The 19,936-nt window shown below is 52.9% G+C and overlaps 1 protein-coding gene across 1 annotated transcript in view; it reads right to left on the reverse strand.

Moving 5' to 3' along the window:
* The window catches only part of CCDC40 (coiled-coil domain 40 molecular ruler complex subunit), a 62,812-nt gene that overhangs the window by 39,008 nt on the left and 3,868 nt on the right, over positions 1-19,936 (reverse strand). Inside the window, exons 4-10 of the mRNA XM_064369183.1 lie at positions 16,261-16,384; positions 13,637-13,806; positions 12,431-12,514; positions 12,137-12,356; positions 7,228-7,385; positions 6,897-7,019; positions 847-968 (exon numbers count right to left, since the gene is read on the reverse strand). Of these exons, the coding sequence (XP_064225253.1) occupies positions 847-968; positions 6,897-7,019; positions 7,228-7,385; positions 12,137-12,356; positions 12,431-12,514; positions 13,637-13,806; positions 16,261-16,384 (1,001 nt within the window). The remainder of the gene's footprint in view (positions 1-846; positions 969-6,896; positions 7,020-7,227; positions 7,386-12,136; positions 12,357-12,430; positions 12,515-13,636; positions 13,807-16,260; positions 16,385-19,936) is intronic.

Here is a 19,936-nt window from a genome sequence, read left to right on the forward strand (position 1 = left end):
GGTCCCGAGACATGGTCATCCTGGTGGTTTTTTTTTTTTTTTGAGACCAAGTTTCGCTCTTGTTACCCAGGCTGGTGTGCAATGGCGCGATCTCGGCTCACCGCAACCTCCGCCTCCTGAGTTCAGGCAATTCTCCTGCCTCAGCCTCCTGAGTAGCTGGGATTACAGGCACGCGCCACAGTGCCCAGCTAATTTTTTGTATTTTTAGTAGAGATGGGGTTTCACCTTGTTGACCAGGATGGTCTTGATCTCTTGACCTCGTGATCCACCCACCTTGGCCTCCCAAAGTGCTGGGATTACAGGCGTGAGCAACCATGCCTGGCCACCCTGGTGGTTTTAGGAATGAAGGCAGCACCTGTGTCCCCAGCACCCCGCCCCAAGCCACACATCCATCCCCAGAAGTGATGGGATGCCCGGAGGAGGCCTCTCCCTCCCCTTCCTTTGGAGATTAAAAACAGGATTTTGGTTGGAAGGCAGCCCTCGGGCAGAACAGTCGGGAAGGGATGGGGTTTCTGCACTCAGGTGGTGATACTGCAATTCAAAGGGACACCTTTACCTCCCAAAGGTACCTTTCTCTTTACCCTGCACTCTCTGTTTCTACTTAATCCCGCCAGGAAACCTGAGCAGAAAAGCCCGGCCCCTCCCACTGCCACGGCGTGTTTGAAAGGATTTAAGAATTGCTGAAATCTTATGGAACAAAAGCTTTCTAGATGGAAGCCCGGGCCGGGGCTCCAGGTGCACCCTCTGTCCCAGAGATCCAGGGGACCCAGAGAGAGGGGGAGTAGGGCAGGCCTGCTGCAGACCCCGGGTTCCTGCAGGCCCTCCCCGCCCGTGGCCCGGCAGTACCTGAGCGCCTCCAGCACCGCCCTGTGCGCCTCGTCACGGTGCTTCATGCCCACCAGGCTGGTGCCCCACTGCTGCAGGATGCGCCTCTTCTCCATGCTGATGGCGTCGATCTCCGTGCAGGCCTGCAGCCAACAGGGGACGGGGCAGGGATGGCTGTCTCATTTCATCTGCCAGCAAAGCCCAAGAACACCAGAGCCCAACATTCTCGCATCTGCCTCTTCTCCTTGTATTGATGGTGCTTTCCTTTATCATGCATCCGCAGAGGGGTCAACGTGGCCCGAATGTAGCTTTCAAGAAAACCCGCACCTGCTTTCAGCCTTTGCTCAGGGCCTGTGGCACTCAGTGCTTGGGAATGAGGAGGAGGAGGAAAGGGAGGAAGAGGAGGGAGGAGGGGGATGATGGAGGAGGGAGAGGAGGAGGGGGATGATGGAGGAGGAAGGAGGAGGGTAGGGAGGAGGGAGAGGAGAAGGGGGTCCTGGCCAGCATCCGTGAAACACCTGCTATAGCCCAGACACCAAGCGGGGCGGGTGGTGTCATCGATTATGGCTGAGGTCCCACAGAATGGGCCCAACACCACTTCCTGTAGGAAGCCCACGATGGAAGGAGGTGTTTGTCTCGAGAATGGCCAGGGCTGGATGCTCTCATCCAGCCGGGAGAAGCAGGGCTGCCTAGACTGGGACTGAGGAGGCAGGTCAGGAGGCTGAGCGGAGGCTGGAAATCGTGGGGGGTGGCGTGTGGGGGCGGTGAGGGGCCAACTGCCGTAAGGCCTGGGCCCCTGTAGGGGAGGGGCTTGAAAATCAGGTGGGTGTTTCAGGAATTCACTCCAAGGGCAAGAGGAGTTCGTTTGTGCTCAGGGCACGGAGGTTAAGGCTGGTACAGCTGCCCGGGCTGAATCTCACCCACTGTGCCTCAGTGTCCCCAGCTGTGACATGGGTACTGCGGTGGCACCTACTCCCTGGGGCTGCCGGGTCAAGTGAGTTGATGCTGCCATGCCCAGCACTGCCTGGATCGCGGTCCTGTTTTGAGTGGTGTTTGGGATTCATGATGAGTCATCCCTGATGCAAGCTGGCGGCCCGAGCCAGCCAACTGGGGCATCCTGGGGAACGCCGAGGCCCAGGAGTACCTGCGCGCCACAACACCCAGACAAGCTTGGTGGACAGTGACGGAAGCCACGTGCGCTGGAACACCACGGGGAGCCGAGGGCAGCGCCTGGCATGAGAGAGGCCGCCGCCCCGGAGACACCGCGCTGGGCTGTGAGGGTTTCTGAACCATCGATTCATGATGACATAACCTAAAATGCTGTGAGTTTAGGATACCACCACGAGGGGCCTTTTTTCCCTCTCACAGATGCTTACTTAGGATTATCGGGCAGCCTGCGAAGGGACATTGTGTACATCCGGGGACTGACTTCCCTTCCTCTGTAGCGTTTCCTTTCATTTTAGCTGACAGGTTATAACGCTGTATCTCTGGGGAACAGAGTGATATTTCGACACAGGTACAATGTTTAATGCTTGAATCAGGGTAATTAGCGTATCAATCACTTCCAGCATTTGTTATTTCTTTAAGTTGGGAACATTCAAAATCCTCTATTCTAGCTATCTGAAAGTGTGTGATAAATTACTGTTAACTAGTCCAGGGGCAGTGGCTCCCGCCTGTAATCCTAGCACTTTGGGAGACCAAGGTAGGGGATTGCTTGAGGCCAGGAGTTCCCAATCAGTCTGGGCAACCAAAAGGGACCCGTCTCTACAAAAGAATTTTAAAAAATTTAGCAGGGTGTAGTGGCATGTGCCTGTAGTCCTACGTACTTGAGAGGCTGAGATGGGAGGATTGCTTGGGCCCAGAAGTTTGAGGCTACAGTGAGCCAGGATGGCACCACTGCACTCCAGCCTGGGTGACAGAGTGAGATTTTGTCTCTAACAAATGAAAACAAGAAATTAACATTGTGACAGGTTTCCACATCAGTAGTGCTGTTTTTGGTGGTGTGGTATTCTGATGCACAGGAATAGCAGCACTGGTTTCACTAATGCCCTCTTCTTGGGGTTTCTTTCTCCCTCCCTCCCTCCCTCCCTCCTTCCTCCCTCCCTCCCTCCTTCCTTCCTTCCCTCCTTCCTTCCTCCCTCCTTCCTTCCTCCCTCCCTCCTTCCCTCCTTCCTTCCTTCCTCCCTCCCTCCCTCCCTTCCTCCCTCCTTCCTTCCTCCCTTCCTCCTTCCCTCCTTCCTTCCCTCTTTCCTTCCTTCCTCCCTCCCTCCCTCCCTCCTCCCTCCCTCCCTCCTTCCTTCCTTCCCTCCTTCCTTCCTCCCTCCTTCCTTCCTCCCTCCCTCCTTCCCTCCTTCCTTCCTTCCTCCCTCCCTCCCTCCCTTCCTTCCTCCCTCCTTCCTTCCTCCCTCCCTCCTTCCCTCCTTCCTTCCCTCTTTCCTTCCTTCCTCCCTCCCTCCTCCCTCCCTCCCTCTCTCCCTCTTTCCTTCCTTCCTTTTTTTTTCTTTCTTTCTTGTCTCACTCTGTCGCCAGTCTGATCTCAGCCCACTGCAACCTCTGTCTCCTGGGTTCAAGCGATTCTCCTGCCTCAGCCTCCTGAGTAGCTGAGACTACAGGTGCACGCAACCACGCCTAGCTAATTTTTGTATTTTTAGTGGAGACAGAGTTTCACCGTATTGTCCAGGATGGTCTTGATTTCTTGACATCGTGATCCACCTGCAATGGCCTCCCAAAGTGCTGGGATTCCAGGCGAGAGCCACCGCGCCCGGCCGGGGTCCTTCTTTCCCATTACACAGAACCCAGTGGCGAGCATCATCTTCCCAGTGAGTCTCTATTCATTGTATTTATTTACTTGGAGATGGGGGTTTCGCTCTGTCGCCCAGGCTGGAGTGCAGTGGAGCAATCACAGCTCACAGCAGCCCTGACATTCAGGGTACAAGCGATCCTCCTGCTTCAGCCTCCGGAGTCGCTGGGACTGCAGGTGCACTCCGCCAAGCCTGGCTTTACTGTTTTTATTTAACATACAAAAATGTTATCTGTGTATGTCTTTACTAGGTTCCTTGGAATGGAGTCTAAGCAGTGACAGGGTGGGGGTTAGGGTTAGGGTTAGGGTTAGGGTTAGGGTTAGGGTTAGGGTTAGGGAGGGAGTGGCTGCATTTGACCGTATCACCCTGAATAAAGACCTTGATAATCAAGACCAATCTGTATTTTCACCGTCGACAGAGGGGTGGGCTCATCTCTCCTTTTTTTTTTTTTTTTTTTAAAGATGGGGTTTCACCATGATGGCCAGGCTGGTCTTGAACTCCTGACCTCAGGTGATCCACCCACCTTGGCCTCCCAAAGTGCTAGGATTACAGGCGTGAGCCACCACACCCGGCCTTCATCTCTCCTTTATCTTTGCCAACTCGGTCGGGGGCTCCCTGTCCTTTGGTTACTTGTGACTTCACTTGGTGAACGGGGGGGCGTTCTGTGGCCCCCCGCACTGTTCTGGGTGCTGGAAATGAGGAACGAATGAATTGTGGGCGGCCCCTTCCCTGTGGGAGCGGCATCGAGGAGAGAGTGGGAGGTGCAGAAGGAAGCATCGGCCCACGTGTCCCACCCCCTCTGGCGAATGGAAGCACGTACAGCGTGTCACCTCGGCCTAAACAGCGTCTCTTCGCACCCCTGGATTTACTAACGGCTGCGAGTTGTCTCCTGCCTGTCTCCTGTCTTCACTTGGTTTGTGGTGTCCTTAATCGACAAAGGTTTTATTGAGGGCGTGGTTGCCCTCCTCATCTTTTTTTGTTTTTTTGTTTTTTGAGACTAATTCTGGCTCTGTCGCCCAGGCTGGAGTGCAGTGGCATGATTTCGGCTCACTGCAACCTCCGCCTCCTGGGTTCAAGCGATTCTCCCGCCTCAGCCTCCTTAGTATCTGGGATTACAGGTACATGCCACCATGCCTGACAAATTTTTGTATTTTCAGTAGAGATGGGGTTTTGCCATGTTGGCCAGGCTGGTCTCGAACTCCTGACCTCAGGTGATCTGCCTGCCTCGGCCTCCCAAAGTGCTGGGATTCCAGGTGTGACACACCGCGCCCAGCCCCACCTTGTCTTTTTCCTGCAAAGTTCCTGCTTTTGCTGTTATGCTTTGAGAGGCCTCCCAGCCCAGGATTATATAAATATTTTCATTTGTTTTCGTCTGGCACATCTCCCCCCATTTAAATACTTGATTCCATCTGGAATTTATTTTAGTGTCTGGTATGAGGAAAAGATTTAATTTTTTCCCAAATGATTAACCAAATGTCCTGACATCATTGGATGCATAATTCATTAGCTCTCTGCTAATTTATAATCTACTACGTTTTTATATAAACTCTGGCTTGTTTGGGGGCTCTCTCGGAGGCGTCAACGTCTCGCCTGTCTATCCTTGAAACACATTATTTTAGTCTCTAGAACTTCACTGTTCTGTTAATTTTATTTTAGACAGGGTCTCGCTCCACAGCCCAGGCTGGAGTGCAGTGGTATGGTCACGGTTCATTGCAGCTTTTACCTCCTGGGCTCAAATGATCCTCCTGCCTCAGCCTCCTGAGTAGCTGGGAGCACAGGTGCACACCACCATGGTGGGCTAATGTTTTAATTTTTTTTTGTAGAGACAGGATCTCACCATGTTGCCCAGTTTGGTCTCGAACTTCTGGGCTCAAGCCATCCTCCTGCCTCAGGCTCTCCAAGTGCTGGGATTATAGGTATGTACCACCTGGCCCGGCTGGAGCTTTACTGTATGCTTTAATATTTGGTGGGGTGGTGCTAGGGTGACCTGCCATCCTGCTGTGTCCAGGATTCCCTGGGGTTAGCATGGGAAGTCCCTCGTCTTGGGGCCCCTCCAGTCCTGAGTAGACTGGGACAGCTGCTCACCCTGTGTGAATCTTCCCTTCCAAAACCATTCTTGGGTAGCCCTCCTCATTTATTTTTCGGATAAAATTCCATAATTGCTTTGTCAATTAAGGAATTATTTGTTCCTGAGATTCTGACTGGGATGTGCTCTACTTCAGTTGCATCTGCAGCTGGAGAGAAGGTCGCTGCCTAACGCCCAGCCCAGGCCCCCCCTTTACCCTGGGAGCCCAGCGTGAGCATCCGCTGCTTCAAGTCCTCTTCCTTCTCTTCCAGTAAAAGTTCATTGGCTGGGCACGGTGGTTCATGCCTGTAATACCAGCACTTTGGGAGGCTGAGGTGGGTGGATCACCTGAGGTCAGGAGTTTGAGACCAGACTGGCCAACATGGTGAAACCTGGTCTCTACTAAAAATACAAAAATTAGCCAGGCGTGGTGGTGCGCCCTGTGATCCCAGCTACTCAGGAGGCTGAGGCAGGAGAATCGCTTGAACCCGGGAGGTGGAGGTTGCACTGAGCAACCGAGATTGTACCACTGCACTCCAGCCTGGGCGACAGAGCAAGACTCTGTCTCAAAAAAAAAAAGTTCATTGTTCGTCCGTGTCATTCCCACACCCGTGAATGCAGATGGTGACTCACATATTTGTTTTAAGTTGCAGTAACTTTGGTGTCTGGTGCTGCCACTACAGACCTGAATCCGGGGCCGAGAGGGAGCAGCTTCCACCCGCTTCGTCACCTCCACTCCCTACTCTGCCTGGTGCAGAGATGCAGGCGCTACCCCAGAGGCCGGCTGCCCACGGGGCTGAGAATTGTTAGAAAGCCTTCAGTCCTCCCCAGGAGAGGCCCCGGCAGGCTGAGGAAGTTGCTAAGCGTCCCCCCAGAAAGGTGGCCTTGGCGGTCATGAAGAGACTCGAGTACCTGAATCCCTGCGAGGCCTCCGTCACCCGCTAGCCAGGGAAGGAACAGGAACCAGGCCGCCCACCTGTCGGATCTGCTGCGGCCGCGGGCCAGATGTTTGCAGACGCCGAAGGCGACGTGCAGGTGTGCAAGGCCCAGCCCTTAACCTCACGGAGCTTGCTGGCTCGAGGGGGACAGCTGGCTGCGGTCACTTATCCAGCAGGCATGCAGGTGCAGTCTAACAGACCCACCTGCACCCCGTGCACGGGCACTCGCCGGCGCATCAGCCATGAGAGCGGTGGGACTGCTCGTACCTCACTCACTGCTTTCCTTAAAATCCGGGTGTCCTCAGCTTGGGCCAAGTACTGAGCCTCAAACAGGGCGACGTCTTCCTCCAGCCGCTGGGCTCGGGTGGTGAGCTGGTCCACATACAGGTCCTGGGAAACGGGAGGTGTCGGTGGCTGAGGGCCGGTTCTCCACCAACCCTGGAATCTTCTATCCCCTGGGGCTTTGATACAAGTCGACGCCCCCCAGGCCGGCCGCCACCCCTCCGACCGGGAGCCGTCACGCGGGCGGCACAGCTGAGCCCCTTCGGAAGCTCAATGGTCTGGAGATTATTAAACGTGTGTTGAGTTTGCAGAATACCTGCTTTTTCTTCTCGATTTCTGCCCGCACCCTCTCCGCCTCAGCCTTCTTCACCACTCGCTTCATCACGCAGACATTGTCACGCAGATCCTGGTCGATGTTTTGCACGTAGAAGAGATGCAGGGCCAAGTTCTCCATCTCAGTCTGCACAGCCGCCACTGCGCGTGCAGGGGGAGAGAGAGGGCAGGCTGTGCCAGCGACCCCACTCCACGCAGAGACCCAGGAGGAGGCAGGGAACAGCTGCTCTGGGCACCCCTCCCACCATTTTTTTGAGATGGAGTTTCGCTCTTATTGCCCAGGCTGGAGTGCAGTGGCACCATCTCGTCTCACTGCAACCTCTGCCTCCCAGGTTCAAGCGGTTCTCCTGCCTCAGCCTCAAGAGTAGCTGGGATTACAGGTGTGCACCACCACGCCCGGCTAGTTTTTGTATCTTTTAGTAGCGATGGGGTTTCACCATGTTGGCCAGGCTGGTCTCAAACTCCTGACCTCAGGTAATGTGCCTGCCTTGGCCTCCCAAAGTGCCAGGATTACAGGTGTGAGCCACTGCGCCCAGCCTCCATCCTTTAATTTATAATTAAATTGTGAAGTATTCCTGTGTGAATTCCAGAAGTAAATTCTACTTAATTTGCTAACGTTTTGTTCAGGATCGTGAGGCCGCATCAGTTTCCCGTTTGTATGCTGTCCACGCTTGCAGCCAGCCTTTCACTAAGCATTGCAGGACCATCCTGCGGGGAGTTTCCAGAATCTTCTATCCCCTGGAGCTTTGATAACACAGGAAGTGTTTGATCCTTGAAAGGTTACTAGGAGGCTTCCATAATACCTTCCAATACGAGTACATTTAGGGAAAACAGATTTTTGATAGCATTTTCAATTTTCCATGATGAAATCAGTACAATGCATAGCTTTCTTCAAATTAAAACAAAACCAAAAACCCTTCCCCAAGTTGTTCTCATTCCCAACGCTGTTACCTGCACGATCTCCTTTTGGTTGTCAGAGAAGCCAGCAGTGTATAAGCTTGGTCATTTAAAAAAAAGCAGTTTTATTTATGAAGTCAATTCATTTTTGATTTCATCAGCTTCTGCTTTTTGATCCTTATTGGTTTCTTTTTCTGCTTCTTTCAGCTTATTTGCCTCTTTTTAGCTTCTTGAATAGAATATCTCTTTTCAGCCTCGTTGGTGGAAATGTAGATAAACTGTCAGGGGTTTTGTCTGGGCAGATTTGGCTGCAGACGGGTCTTCACACGTGGACTTCCCGTTGTCGGAATGGCGTGTAGGTCAAATGCTAACAATCCTTCTCCCTTAGAATTCTGTATGCATTGGGAGCCCGAGGGGGGCGGATCATGAGGTCAAGAGTTCGAGACCAGCCTGACCAACATGGTGAAATCCCCGTCTCAACAAAAATACAAAAATTAGCTGGGGATGGTGGCGTGTGCCTGTAGTCCCAGCTACTTGGGGGGCTGAGGCAGGAGAATCACTTGAACTTGGGAGGCGGAAGTTACAGTGAGCATGATCACGCCACTGCACTCCAGCCTGGGTGACAGAGCGAGATTCTGTTTCAAAAAAAAAAAAAAAAAGAATTCTGTATGCATCAACATCCTGCGATTTACATTTAAGATCTGCCCTGGCCACACATTAGCATCATCTGGAAGCTTCGAGGTAAAAAGGAAAGCCAGGAACAATCAATGCCTGGCCCTTCCCGGAACAAATCAGTCTGAAACCTGGGCTGGGCCGGGTCCTGCTGGTTTTGAGCTCTCCCTGGTTCCTCCAGAGGCAGCTGATGGAGACCTTGATTAAAGCGCAGCCCAGGCCCGGCCTCAAGAGGCCATCTGGGTTTTCCCGCCCAGAAGCCTGCAGCGTTCCTTTTGCCGTGGAATTTGGAACTCCCACCAGCTATGTCTGGGCAGGCTTACTCTCTCCTCCAGCTGCATGGCCAGTCACAGTCTTTAGCTCTGCAGATGCGTCTTTCCCGAGCTCACGCTCTGTTCTCCTGGGTGCCGTTGGCGATGGCCTCTCATCTCCTGAAACTTCTCTCTTACGGACGTGGATTTGGTTTTCTTGCTCTACTGCCCATGTCTTTTGTCTCCTCCTCAAGCTGTCCATCATTTTGGGTTTTGCTCTATTTCTGGGGAGGATCCTCAGACTGGCTTTTTAGTTAAGCAATTCAGTTTTCAACTGCACTCATTTATCTAGTGTCTTTTGGGGGAACGATGATTATATTTTTAAATTCCACGCACCCCTTTTCCTAACACTTTTTCTCTTCATGGATGAAACGTCCTCTGCAATCTCACGAGACTGCCCGCTGGCGCCTCCGCGTGCTCTGTTTTTGGAATCAGGGCTGGGTTTGCCCATCTCTCAAGCTCTGTCTCCTCTCGGGTCTGGGGATCTCTGGTTGGCGACTCACATTTTGGTGTGAAGGTTTAGCGGCTGTGATGGTGAATACTGAGTGTCAACTTGATAGGATTGAAGGATACAAAGTACTGACCCTGGGTGTGTCCCTGTGGGCGGGGCCAAAGGAGATTCACACTTGAGTGAGTGGACTGGAAATGCAGAGTCACCCTCAGTCTGGGTGGGCACCACGTAATCAGCTGCCAGAGCAGCGAGAACATAAGCAGGCAGAAAAATGCGAAAAGAGAGACTGGCCTGGCCTCCCAGCCCACATCTTTCTCCCAGGCTGGATGCTTCCTGCCCTTGAACATCAGACTCCAGGTTTGGACGGGCTCTCCTTGCTCCCCAGCCTGCAGATGGCCTGTGTGGGACCGCGCGATCCTGTGAGTTAATGAACTCCCCGAGAACCCTAATACAGTGACTGCTGGGCTCCGTCTCCCTCCCAGACGAGGCAGGTGACCGTGGGCTTTCTCTCAGCTAAGGGACTGTGCAGGGTCAGCACCCCTGTCAGGGCTGGGACCGTTGCCCAGATTCTTCAGTTCTGAGAAGGCACAGACGGTGCTGTTTGATGCAGGCGTTGCCGGGTTGAAGAGCCTCGGCTCCGGCCTCTCCCCAACTCCAGGAAGCACAGAGTCCACCACAGCGTTTAGATCTTTTCAGAATCACACCCGCTCTTTGAGCCCTCGTGGAGGGGAGCCAGCAGGCACTCCACCCCGGCTCCACGCCTCCGGCCTCACTGCAGCGTGGGGAGCAGGTGGGGGCACGCGTCCTCCTTCGGGTCGGTCTAAATTCTGTTGCTTCTGGAGGATGTGGCTCTTTCATTTCAGCGTGGACGTCATGTTCTTTCCTTTCGGTGTTTTCTATTAATTTGATGGTAACTGGAGAGAGGTTCTTGATAACTGCCCACTTACCTCGACTCTGAAATTTTCAGAAACCTCTTCCACTTTTCTCAGGGGTTAAAATGTTTCTTTCCGGGCTGGGTGTGGTGGCTCATACCGGTAATCCCAGCACTTTGCGAGGTCGAGATGGGAGGATCACCTGAGGCTGGCAGTTCAAGACCAGCCTGACCAACATGGAGAAACCCCGTCTCTACTAAAAATACAAAATTAGCCAGGCGTAGAATTACACATCCCTGTAATTCCAGCTACTCAGGAGGCTGAGCCAGGAGAATTGCTTGAACCCGGGAGGTGGAGGTTGTGGTGAGCCAAGATCATACCATTGCACTCCAGCCTGGACAACAAGAGCGAAACTCCATCTCAAAAAAAAAAAAAAAGTTTCTTTTCAGAACAGCGGGGCTGGCCATGTGGTTCTGTTTTTTTCCAGATTCGTGTAGGTCATGTCCCATTACAAGAGTAATACACAGTTGAGTGAGGAAGTTGAAAACATCGAAAAGTATAGATTGAAGTATCCGTAGCCACAAGAGGAAGCCACTGTCCCCAGTCACCTACGTGGCCAGCTCTGTGCAAGGGCGCTGCTTTAGCAGTAACGTGGCATAGCTCGTGCCGTCCCCCAACTGTCTCACCTGATCCGAAGCTCCCAGCTGACCTGTGGCGGCCGGGCCCTGGCCGTGGTCTCACCCTCCAGCTCGCACCTGTCCAAACCCCAGCACGCCTGCTCTGCTCCCGCCTCCTGGTCTTGCCTACACTCCGAGCTCTGCCGGTTTTGAGTCTCTACACCACGGCCGTTAGCAGCCTCAGCATTTGCTGCTTTGCCCTGCAGGTGCCATTTAACGTATTTATGACTGGGCACGACGCCTCACGCCTGTAATCCCAGCACTTAGAAAGTCGAGGAGGGTGGATTGCCTGAGGTCAGGAGCTCAAGACCAGCCTGGCCAACATGGTGAAATCCCATCTCTACTAAAAACACAAAGATTAGCCAGGGGTAGTGGCGGGTGCCTGTAATCTCAGCTACTCAGGAGGCTGAGGCAGGAGACTGGCTTGATCCCAGGAGGCAGAGGTTGCGGTGAGGCAAGATCACGCCACCGCACTCCAGCCTGGGTGACAGAGTGAAACTCTGTCTCAAAAAAAAAAAAAAAAAGATATTTATGTGCCTTCCCTTCCTAAAAAGGGTGGGAACCCCTCCAGGACACACACACATCTTACTTTTCCTTCTTTTTTTTTTAATTTTTTTTTTTTTCAGACAGAGTCTCGCTCTGTAGCCCAGGCTGTAGTGCAGTGGCACGATCTCGGCTCACTGCAACCTCTGTCTCCCGGGTCCCGGTTCAAGCAATTCTCCTGTCTCAGCCTTCTGAGTAGCTGAGATTACAGGCACACGCCACCATGCCCAGCTAATTTTTGTATTTTTAGTAGAGATGGGGTTTCACCATTTTGTCCAGGCCAGTCTTGAACTCCTGACCTCGTGATCTGCCAGCCTCGGCCTCCCAGAGTGTTGTTGGGATTACAGGTGTGAGCCACCGTGCCCAGCCACATCTTCCTATTCTAGGTGCCTGGTCATGGCATGTGGGGACGACCCTGGGGAAACCCCTCCAGGACCCAGTGGCGTGTGGGGCCTCGGGGCTGCCTTACGCTTTTTGCGCTCCTCATTGGCGGCAGCGCGGGTCTTGGCGTAGAGCGCGCGCGCGGTCTGCAGCTCCTCCTCCTCCTGCCTGCGCTCCCTCACCACGAGTGAGTGGTGGTCGTGGTTCTTCTCCAGCGCCTTCTGCAGGTGCACCAGGTGCTGCTGCACCTCGTAGAGATTCACCCCCAGCTCCTGCCGCCGGGCTTGGCTCTGCTTGGTGGCCACCACCTGGACCAAACAGGGAAGCAGGGTCACCAGGACGCAGGCATCCAGCCGGGGCGGGAGGTTGGACGGATACACACCAGCTCTTGAAGGTCCAGTTTCAGCTTTTCGATCTGTCGGTTCAGGTAGTTCTTCAGGGCAGCCTGGAATCTTATCATCAGGGGCTAGAAAACGGAAAAGCACATGCGGTTACCTTCCTGGTTGCCCTCCTGCCCCTCCCAGGGCTCAGCCAGGTGGCCACAGGTCTCCCTCTGGCGGGGCACACACGACTTCCATGCGGAGGGCTCCCCGCTTCTCCTTGGGACTCATACTCTGGAAGCCACAAATTAAAGGCACCTCATGGTCTCATCTCAGGTACTTGCAGAGCTGGGTGCATATTTTGGCAAAATGACGGTGAGCTGGGCCAGAGGGTGGGGCGGAGCAGTGGTCTGGGGAGACAACGTCCCCATGCAGCCCCAGCATCTTCCTGCAGCTCCTGGAGCTCTGCAGCTTTCCTGATGGCTGAATGAAACCAACATCTGACTTTCCCCTTGCCAGTGGGTGGGGCAGGGAGCTGTGATCCAATTGGTACCATCAAGGCAGTGGCTCCCAAGATGGGCACTTTTACCCCCTACCCACACTCTCAACATTTGGCACTGACTGGAGACATTTTTTTTTTGAGGTGGAGTCTCGCTCTGTCACCCAGGCTGGAGTGCGATGGCGCGATCTCGGCTCACTGCAACCTCCACCTTCCAGGTTCAAGCGATTCTCCTGCCTCAGCCTCCCAAGTAGCTGGGGTTACAGGTGCCTGCCATCACGCCTGGCTAATTTTTTTTTTTGTATTTTAAGTAGAGACGGGGTTTCACCATGTGGGCCAGGCTGGTCTCGAACTCCTGACCTTAGGTGATCCACACGCCTTGGACTCCCAAAGTGCTGAGATTACAGGTGTGAGCCACCGCGCCTGGCCTAGAGACATTTTTTATGGTCACAACCAAGGGGGGATGCTCCTGGCATGTAGTGGTGTAGGGGCTCAGGGTTGCTGTTCAATACCACGCAAAGCACAGAGCAGAATGACCCAGCCCCAGGGGGAGGTGGTGCTGGGGCTGAGAAACACAGGCCTTAGGCATACGAAGGAGACTACCCTATGAAGGCGCAGGTCAAACAGCGCCGATCAATGGTGCAGTGAACGGGAGAGATACAAGGACAGGATTCAGGATCAGGAGTGGGCCACGGTGCAGGCAGAGAAAGCGGCTTGCGTCACTCTCCATCTGTGTAGGCAAAAGCAAAACCTGAGAAGGCTTCCTTACGTGGTCCGGGTCCAAAACCACCCGTTGGGACCCTTCTTCGTCTTCTGCTTCCTCGACACTCCCTTCGGACTCCGTTCTCTCCGCCACGGCCCCTTCCTCGCTGCTGGACTGCTGGATCTGGTCCCAGGACTCTGGCAGGCCTTCTTCCCTGGGGTGGGCACCGGGCTCCCCTGGGGGGGTCAATGGGGGAGGGACAGAGACACCATTGCAGAGCTGCTGGAGAGAAGGCTCGGTGATTCTTTTTTTTTTTTTTTTTTTGAGACAGAGTCTCTCTCTGTCACCCAGGCTGGAGTGCAGTGGCACGATCTTCGCTCATTGCAACATCCGCCTCTTGGGTTCAAGTGATTCTCCTGCCTCAGCCTCTTGAGTAGCTGGGACCATAGGCGCACACTACCACGCCTGGCTAATTTTTGTATTTTTAGCGGAGACAGGGTTTCACCATATTGGCCAGACTGGTCTCGAACTCCTGACCTCGTGATCTGCCTGCCTCAGCCTCCCAAAGTGCTGGGATTACAGGGGTGAGCCTCCACGCCCGGCCAAGGCTCAGTGATTCTATTCTGGGGCATCAATGGCACAGCGGCTGTCATGCCTCAGGCAGCATGATGGGAAAGTGACAGAAAAGCATCCGAACGTCCTGTGGGTCAGAAACATCATTCACTGCATCGTCTGTTCACAGACTCAACACATTCCAGAGAAGGGTCCCATTTTAAAGGTAGGCAGGAAGGAAATTATTTTTGAGAGGCTTTTTTATACATAAACAGTGGATAGAAAGATAGTCACTTAACTAATAGCTTATATTTGAAATTTTTTTTTTTTTTTGAGACGGAGGTTTGCTTTGTCATCCAGGCTGGAGTGCGGTGGAGCAATCTTGGCTCACTGCAACCTCTGCCTCCCAGGTTCAAGCAATTCTCCTGCCTCAGCCTCCCGAATAGCTGGGACTACAGGTGTGCCCCACTATGCCCAGCTAATTTTTTGTGTTTTTAGTAGAGATGGGGTTTCACCTTGTTAGCCAGGATGGTTTCAATCTCCTGACTTTGTGATCCACCCGCCTCAGCCTCCCAAAGTGCTGGGATTACAGGCGTGAGCCAACGAACCCAGCCTGAATTTAAAAAAAAATGTGAACCAGCTGATAAGACTGCAAAAGAGGCCGGGCGCGGTGGCTCATGCCTGTAATCCCAGCACTTTGGGAGGCCGAGGCGGGTGGATCATGAGGTCAAGAGATCCAGACCATCCTGGCCAACATAGTGAAACTCTGTCTCCACTAAAATAGAAAAATTAGCTGGGCATGGTGGTGTGCGCCTGTAGTCCCAGCTACTCGGAGGCTGAGGCAGGAGAATTGCTTGAACCCAGGAGGTGGAGTTTGCAGTGAGCCGAGATTACACCACTGCACTCCAGCCTGGCGCCTGGTGACAGAGTGAGAGACTCTGTCTCAAAAAAAAAAAAAAAAAAACAGAGACTGCAAAAGAAAGGAAATAATAAATGAGGCTCTAGTTTTGGCTTTTCCATGCTTCCAAGTTGCAGAGATCCCTGTTATATTTTTTACTTATGTATTTATTTACAGACAGGGTATTGCTCTGTTGCCCAGGCTGGAGTACAGTGGTGCAATCTCGGCTCACTGCAACCTCTGCCTCCTGGGTTCAAGCGATTCTCCTGCCTCAGCTTCCCTCACTCCTTCAGGAGTGACGAGTAGCTGGGGTTACAGGTACACACCACTATGACTGGCTAATTGTGTTTTTTTGTTTTTTGTTTGTTTGTTTTTGAGACAGAGTCTCACTCTTGTTGCCAAGGCTGGAGTGCAGTGGCTTGATTTCGCTCATTGCAACGTCCGCCTCCCAGGTTTAGGTGATTCTCCTGCCTCAGCCTCCTGAGTAGCTGGGATTACAGGAGTCCATGACCACACCCAGCTAATTTTTGTATTTTTTAGTAGAGACGAGGTTTCACCATTTTGGCCAGGCTGGTCTTGAACTCCCGACCTCAGGTGATCCACCCATCTCAGCCTCCCAGAGTGCTGGGATTACAGGGGTGAGCCACTGTGCCCAGCCTGCTTTTTACTAATTTAGATACGTGCTGTTTTCATGTCACTTGCAAGTAATGCAAGGTTTTGGACCAGCTGCACATCAGTATCACAGGGAATCTGCAACTTCCTGATCTGCCCTCCCACGTCCACAACGCTGGGATGCCAGGACTACGTAAGAAGACAGGGGTTCTGGAAGCCTTTGAAAGTTCACAGACAGACGCAGGCCTGGGGGTTCTGTCACAGCCCTCCTCCCTCTGAGACCAGGAGGCAGCGAGAAGTGGCCATCAGGGGATGGGGCTGGGCATCGCTGAATCTCGGCGAAGGCCGAGTTCTGCCACCTAATTGGACCAGTGCCTTCATGCCCTTAGGGGACCTGCCTGTAAAATAGAGAATGGCTCCTACTTCACCGGTCACTGTTAGGGTTCAATGAGATCAAACAGTCAGTGCCCAGTAAGTGTTATCCATATCCGTTACTAACATTTTTATCTTTCAGCTCACAGCCACACGGAAAACGGGTAACCCGTGACCCGAGTGGTGTCACTTGCACGGAAGGGGCGGTGCAGGGGCTCCTTGCCAGGGCAGGGCGACTTTGGCGGGGGGACGGCACCTGGCTCCAGCGAGAAGAACTCCTCCAGGTCTGAGGACTCCATGCTGCTCCCCTGGCTCAGCCGGAAGCGGTGCTGCGCGCCCGTCGGGAAGACCTTCGGCGGGGGCTCCTCTGTGGACCCCGACTACGGGAAGAACAACACAAACTCAGTCAACAAGGGCTGAATGGTCACTGAGGGATTATTCAATCTTAATTCATTACCTTTGTGAAAGTTGTCAGAATCAAAATATAGACACCTCTGTGTTTAGAAAAAACCTGGCCGGGCGTGGTGGCTCACGCCTGTAATCCCAGCACTTTGGGTGGCCGAGGAGGGTGGATCACCTTAGGTCAGGAGTTCGAGACCAGCCTGGCCAACATGGTGAAACCCCGTCTCTGCTAAAAATACAAAAATTAGCCAGGCGAGGTGGTGCGCGCCTGTAATCCCAGCTACTGGGGAGGCTGAGGCAGGAGAATCACTTGAACCTGGGAAGTAGAGGCTGCAGTGAGCCAAGATCACACCACTGCACTCCAGCCTGGGTGACAGAGGGAGACTCCATCTCCAAAAAAAAAACCCCAAAAAAACTCCTGAAAAACAGAGCTGGGGAAAGCCATTAAGGGAAGGATTTCTCATAACAAAAGCTATCACAAAATAGTCTGCAAAACCCACAACGTTGCACAAAGGTCATCATAACCCTTAAAAAAAAAAAAACACTTCTGCAAGGACAGCTACCCAGCAACTGCCTGTGCAAACTTGGACTGATGCCACCCTGTCACTCATCCTTACAGCCAAGGAGAATTATTGCAAAACAATGATGTAATCCTCCTCATTTTTCCTGTATCAACTTTCATCTTCTGAACACAAACAGTTTACTATGGAGCCCGGATTCCCATTGCAATGCCCTATCCCCAAATAAATATCATTTTCCTTTACAGAACCTTCCTCTGTTTGTTATTTAGGATGATACATTGCTCAGAATTTAACATAATTGTTAAAGTAATAGGAAATCATTTGGATATAAAGATCATTTGACTTTCACAAATGTTAAGTGGAAAACAACTAACTGTCCCCGCGGAGGGACTTCAGAAGAGGTTTCCCTGGCTCACACCTGTAATCCCAGCACGCTGGGAGGCCAAAGCGGAAAGACTGAATGAGGCCAGGAGTTTGAGACCAGCCTGGGCAACATAGCAAGACCCCATCTATAAATAAAATATTTAAAAAGTTAGACCAGTGTGGTGGTGTGCGCCTGTAGTCCCAGCTACTCTGGAGGCTAAGGAGGGAGGACCACTTGAGCTCAGAAGTTGGGGGTTGCAGTGAGCTATGATTGCAACACTGCACTCCAGCCGAGGCGACGGAGTGAGACCCTTACTCTACAAAAATCACAGTAATAATAAAGGACTGGTTTCTGCCTGTCTGGATCTGTGGCTAAGTATAAACACGCGGGCTTGAGAACGCGTGGGTCGTGGGATCTTTTGCTCCCACGTGCCGGGCACCACGAGGATGGAAACCACCTGTCTGAGCACCCTCTTCATGAAAGCATGCAGGAAAGCCTCGGCTCCGGGCCAGGGTCTCCCAAGGGGACTGTTTCCTCTTCTCTCCTTTCAAAGCAGCCCCCTTTAGGGAAATTTCCATAAGAAAATGTCTTCCTTTCATAAAAACGCCTGGCTCGATTTTAGCTTTATTTATTTACTTGTTTGCTTATTGATTTATTTTTGGGATGGGGTCTTGCTCTGTTGCCCAGGCTGGAGTGCAGGGCTATGATCTCTGCTCACTGCAACCTCCACCTCCTGGGTTCAAGCGATTCTTGTGCCTCAGCCTCCCGAGTAGCTGGGATTACAGGTGCGCGTCACCGCACCTGGCTAATTTTTGCATTTTTTAGTAGAGACAGGGTTTCACCATGTTGCCCACGCTGGTCTTGATCTCCAGGCCTCAAGTGATCCACCCGCCTTGGCCTCGCAAAGTGTTGGGATTACAGGCATCAGCACCGCGCCCGGCCTCCATTTTAGCTTTAAAAGAGACTTTCGCAGTTACTCCTACTGACAATAACGATCGCTGATGATGAACTGATGGATGTTGGTAAGAACAGATGGTAAGTCAGGGTCCGGCTGCCCGTCAACAGCACGGTGTTACAAAGCTCATCTCACGCCGCCCTTGCCAAAACCCACACGTCAGGTTCTGGTCATTTCTGTTATCCACAGTGGGAGGCAGCCACACAGATGCTAAAGAGTTTGCACAGGCAGCCCCGGGTACGTTCAGCCCCGGCTGCCTCTGCCTCCAGCCCATGCACGGCCTCCCTGCGCTTCCTCAGATGGTGTTGACTCTAGAAACTATTTCTGAGGCATCTGGAACCGTAACAACATTAACGGGAGCCCAGGGTCAACGCCCATCTCCAGAGTGTGCAGCAGGGGCTTCGCCTAAGGAGAGGTTGCTGGGCGTCCACACACACACCTGGACGCCACTCCCACCCACGCTGTCCTACTCTAAAGACCGAGAGCCGGGGGAGCGGGGCAGCAGGGCTTGCTCAGAGGCCATCCTTGCCCTTTGTTCAGTCGTGTTTGCAAACGGCTTCCCAGTGTATTTTCTAGAAACTAGGCCCAAGGATGGAAGTGGGTTGACAGCTCAACAAGTGACCTAGACTTCACTTCAACAGAGGTGAAGACATTCATTTTGTTGTTGTTTTCCAGATGGGGCCTCTGTCACCCAGGCTGGAGTGCAGCGGCATGGTCTTGGCTCGCTGCAATCTCTGACCCACCAGGCTCAGGTGGGTCTTGTGCCTCAGCATCCTGAGTAGCTGGGACTACAGGCACCACCACACCCGGCTGATTTTTGTATTTTCAGTAGAGATGGGGATCTCGCCATGTTGGCTAGGCTGGTCTCGAACTCCTGGTCTCAAGTGATCGGCCTGCCTCGGCCTCCCAGAGTACTGGGATTACAGCCGTGAGTCACTACGCCTGGCCTGTTGTTGTTGATAAATTCTTAAAAGTGGTTTTGATTTTATATTTGTCCCTTGTGATCATAAAACTTAATTAGGGCTCACCAAATACTGAACCAAGCGATTCTCCAAAGTGACTTTTAGAAAGTCTTTGAGGTTTCCAGGGTAGGTGAGCGGGAGGGATGGGTGCTTTGTGATTCAGAACGGTGGCTTTGAAACAAGAAACTACCATTTGCCACAACAGCTGTGTGACGATGCAGTGACCTTTCACCCCTCAGTTTCCTCATCTGTACAATGGGCACAATCATAGTTCCTACCTTGCAGGGTTGTCAGGATTCTGAGACAACACAGATCCAGGTAGGGAACAGAGTCTAGCCCATAGTCAGAGCTCGGAAGTATAAAGCATCCTCTTCCCCCACCTCCCTTCCACACTCCTATCTCCCCTTCCAGAACAATTGAAACCTAAGTATGCTGGGGGCGGGGCAGCCATGGCAGTGAAAGTAGGAGCTGGTGACGTGCAGGGGGATCCACCGCGTCAGTGAGTACAGTAAGGATCACGGCAGAGGCTCCTCCCTGTGGGAGAAAGGAGCTACAAACATGGAAGAGGAGGCCAGGCACCGTGGCTCATGCCTGTAATCCCAGCACTTTGGGAGACCGAGGCGGGAGGACTGACTGAGCCCAGGAGTTCGAGACTAACCTGGGCAACATGGTGAAACCCCCTCTCTACAAAAAATGCAGAAATTAGCCGGGCATGATAGTGAGTCCCT

The sequence above is a fragment of the Aotus nancymaae genome, unplaced genomic scaffold (assembly GCF_030222135.1).
Source record: "Aotus nancymaae isolate 86718 unplaced genomic scaffold, 86718_ANA_hifiasm-v0.15.2.pri h1tg000089l, whole genome shotgun sequence".
In the NCBI taxonomy this organism is placed as follows: Eukaryota; Metazoa; Chordata; class Mammalia; order Primates; family Aotidae; genus Aotus; species Aotus nancymaae.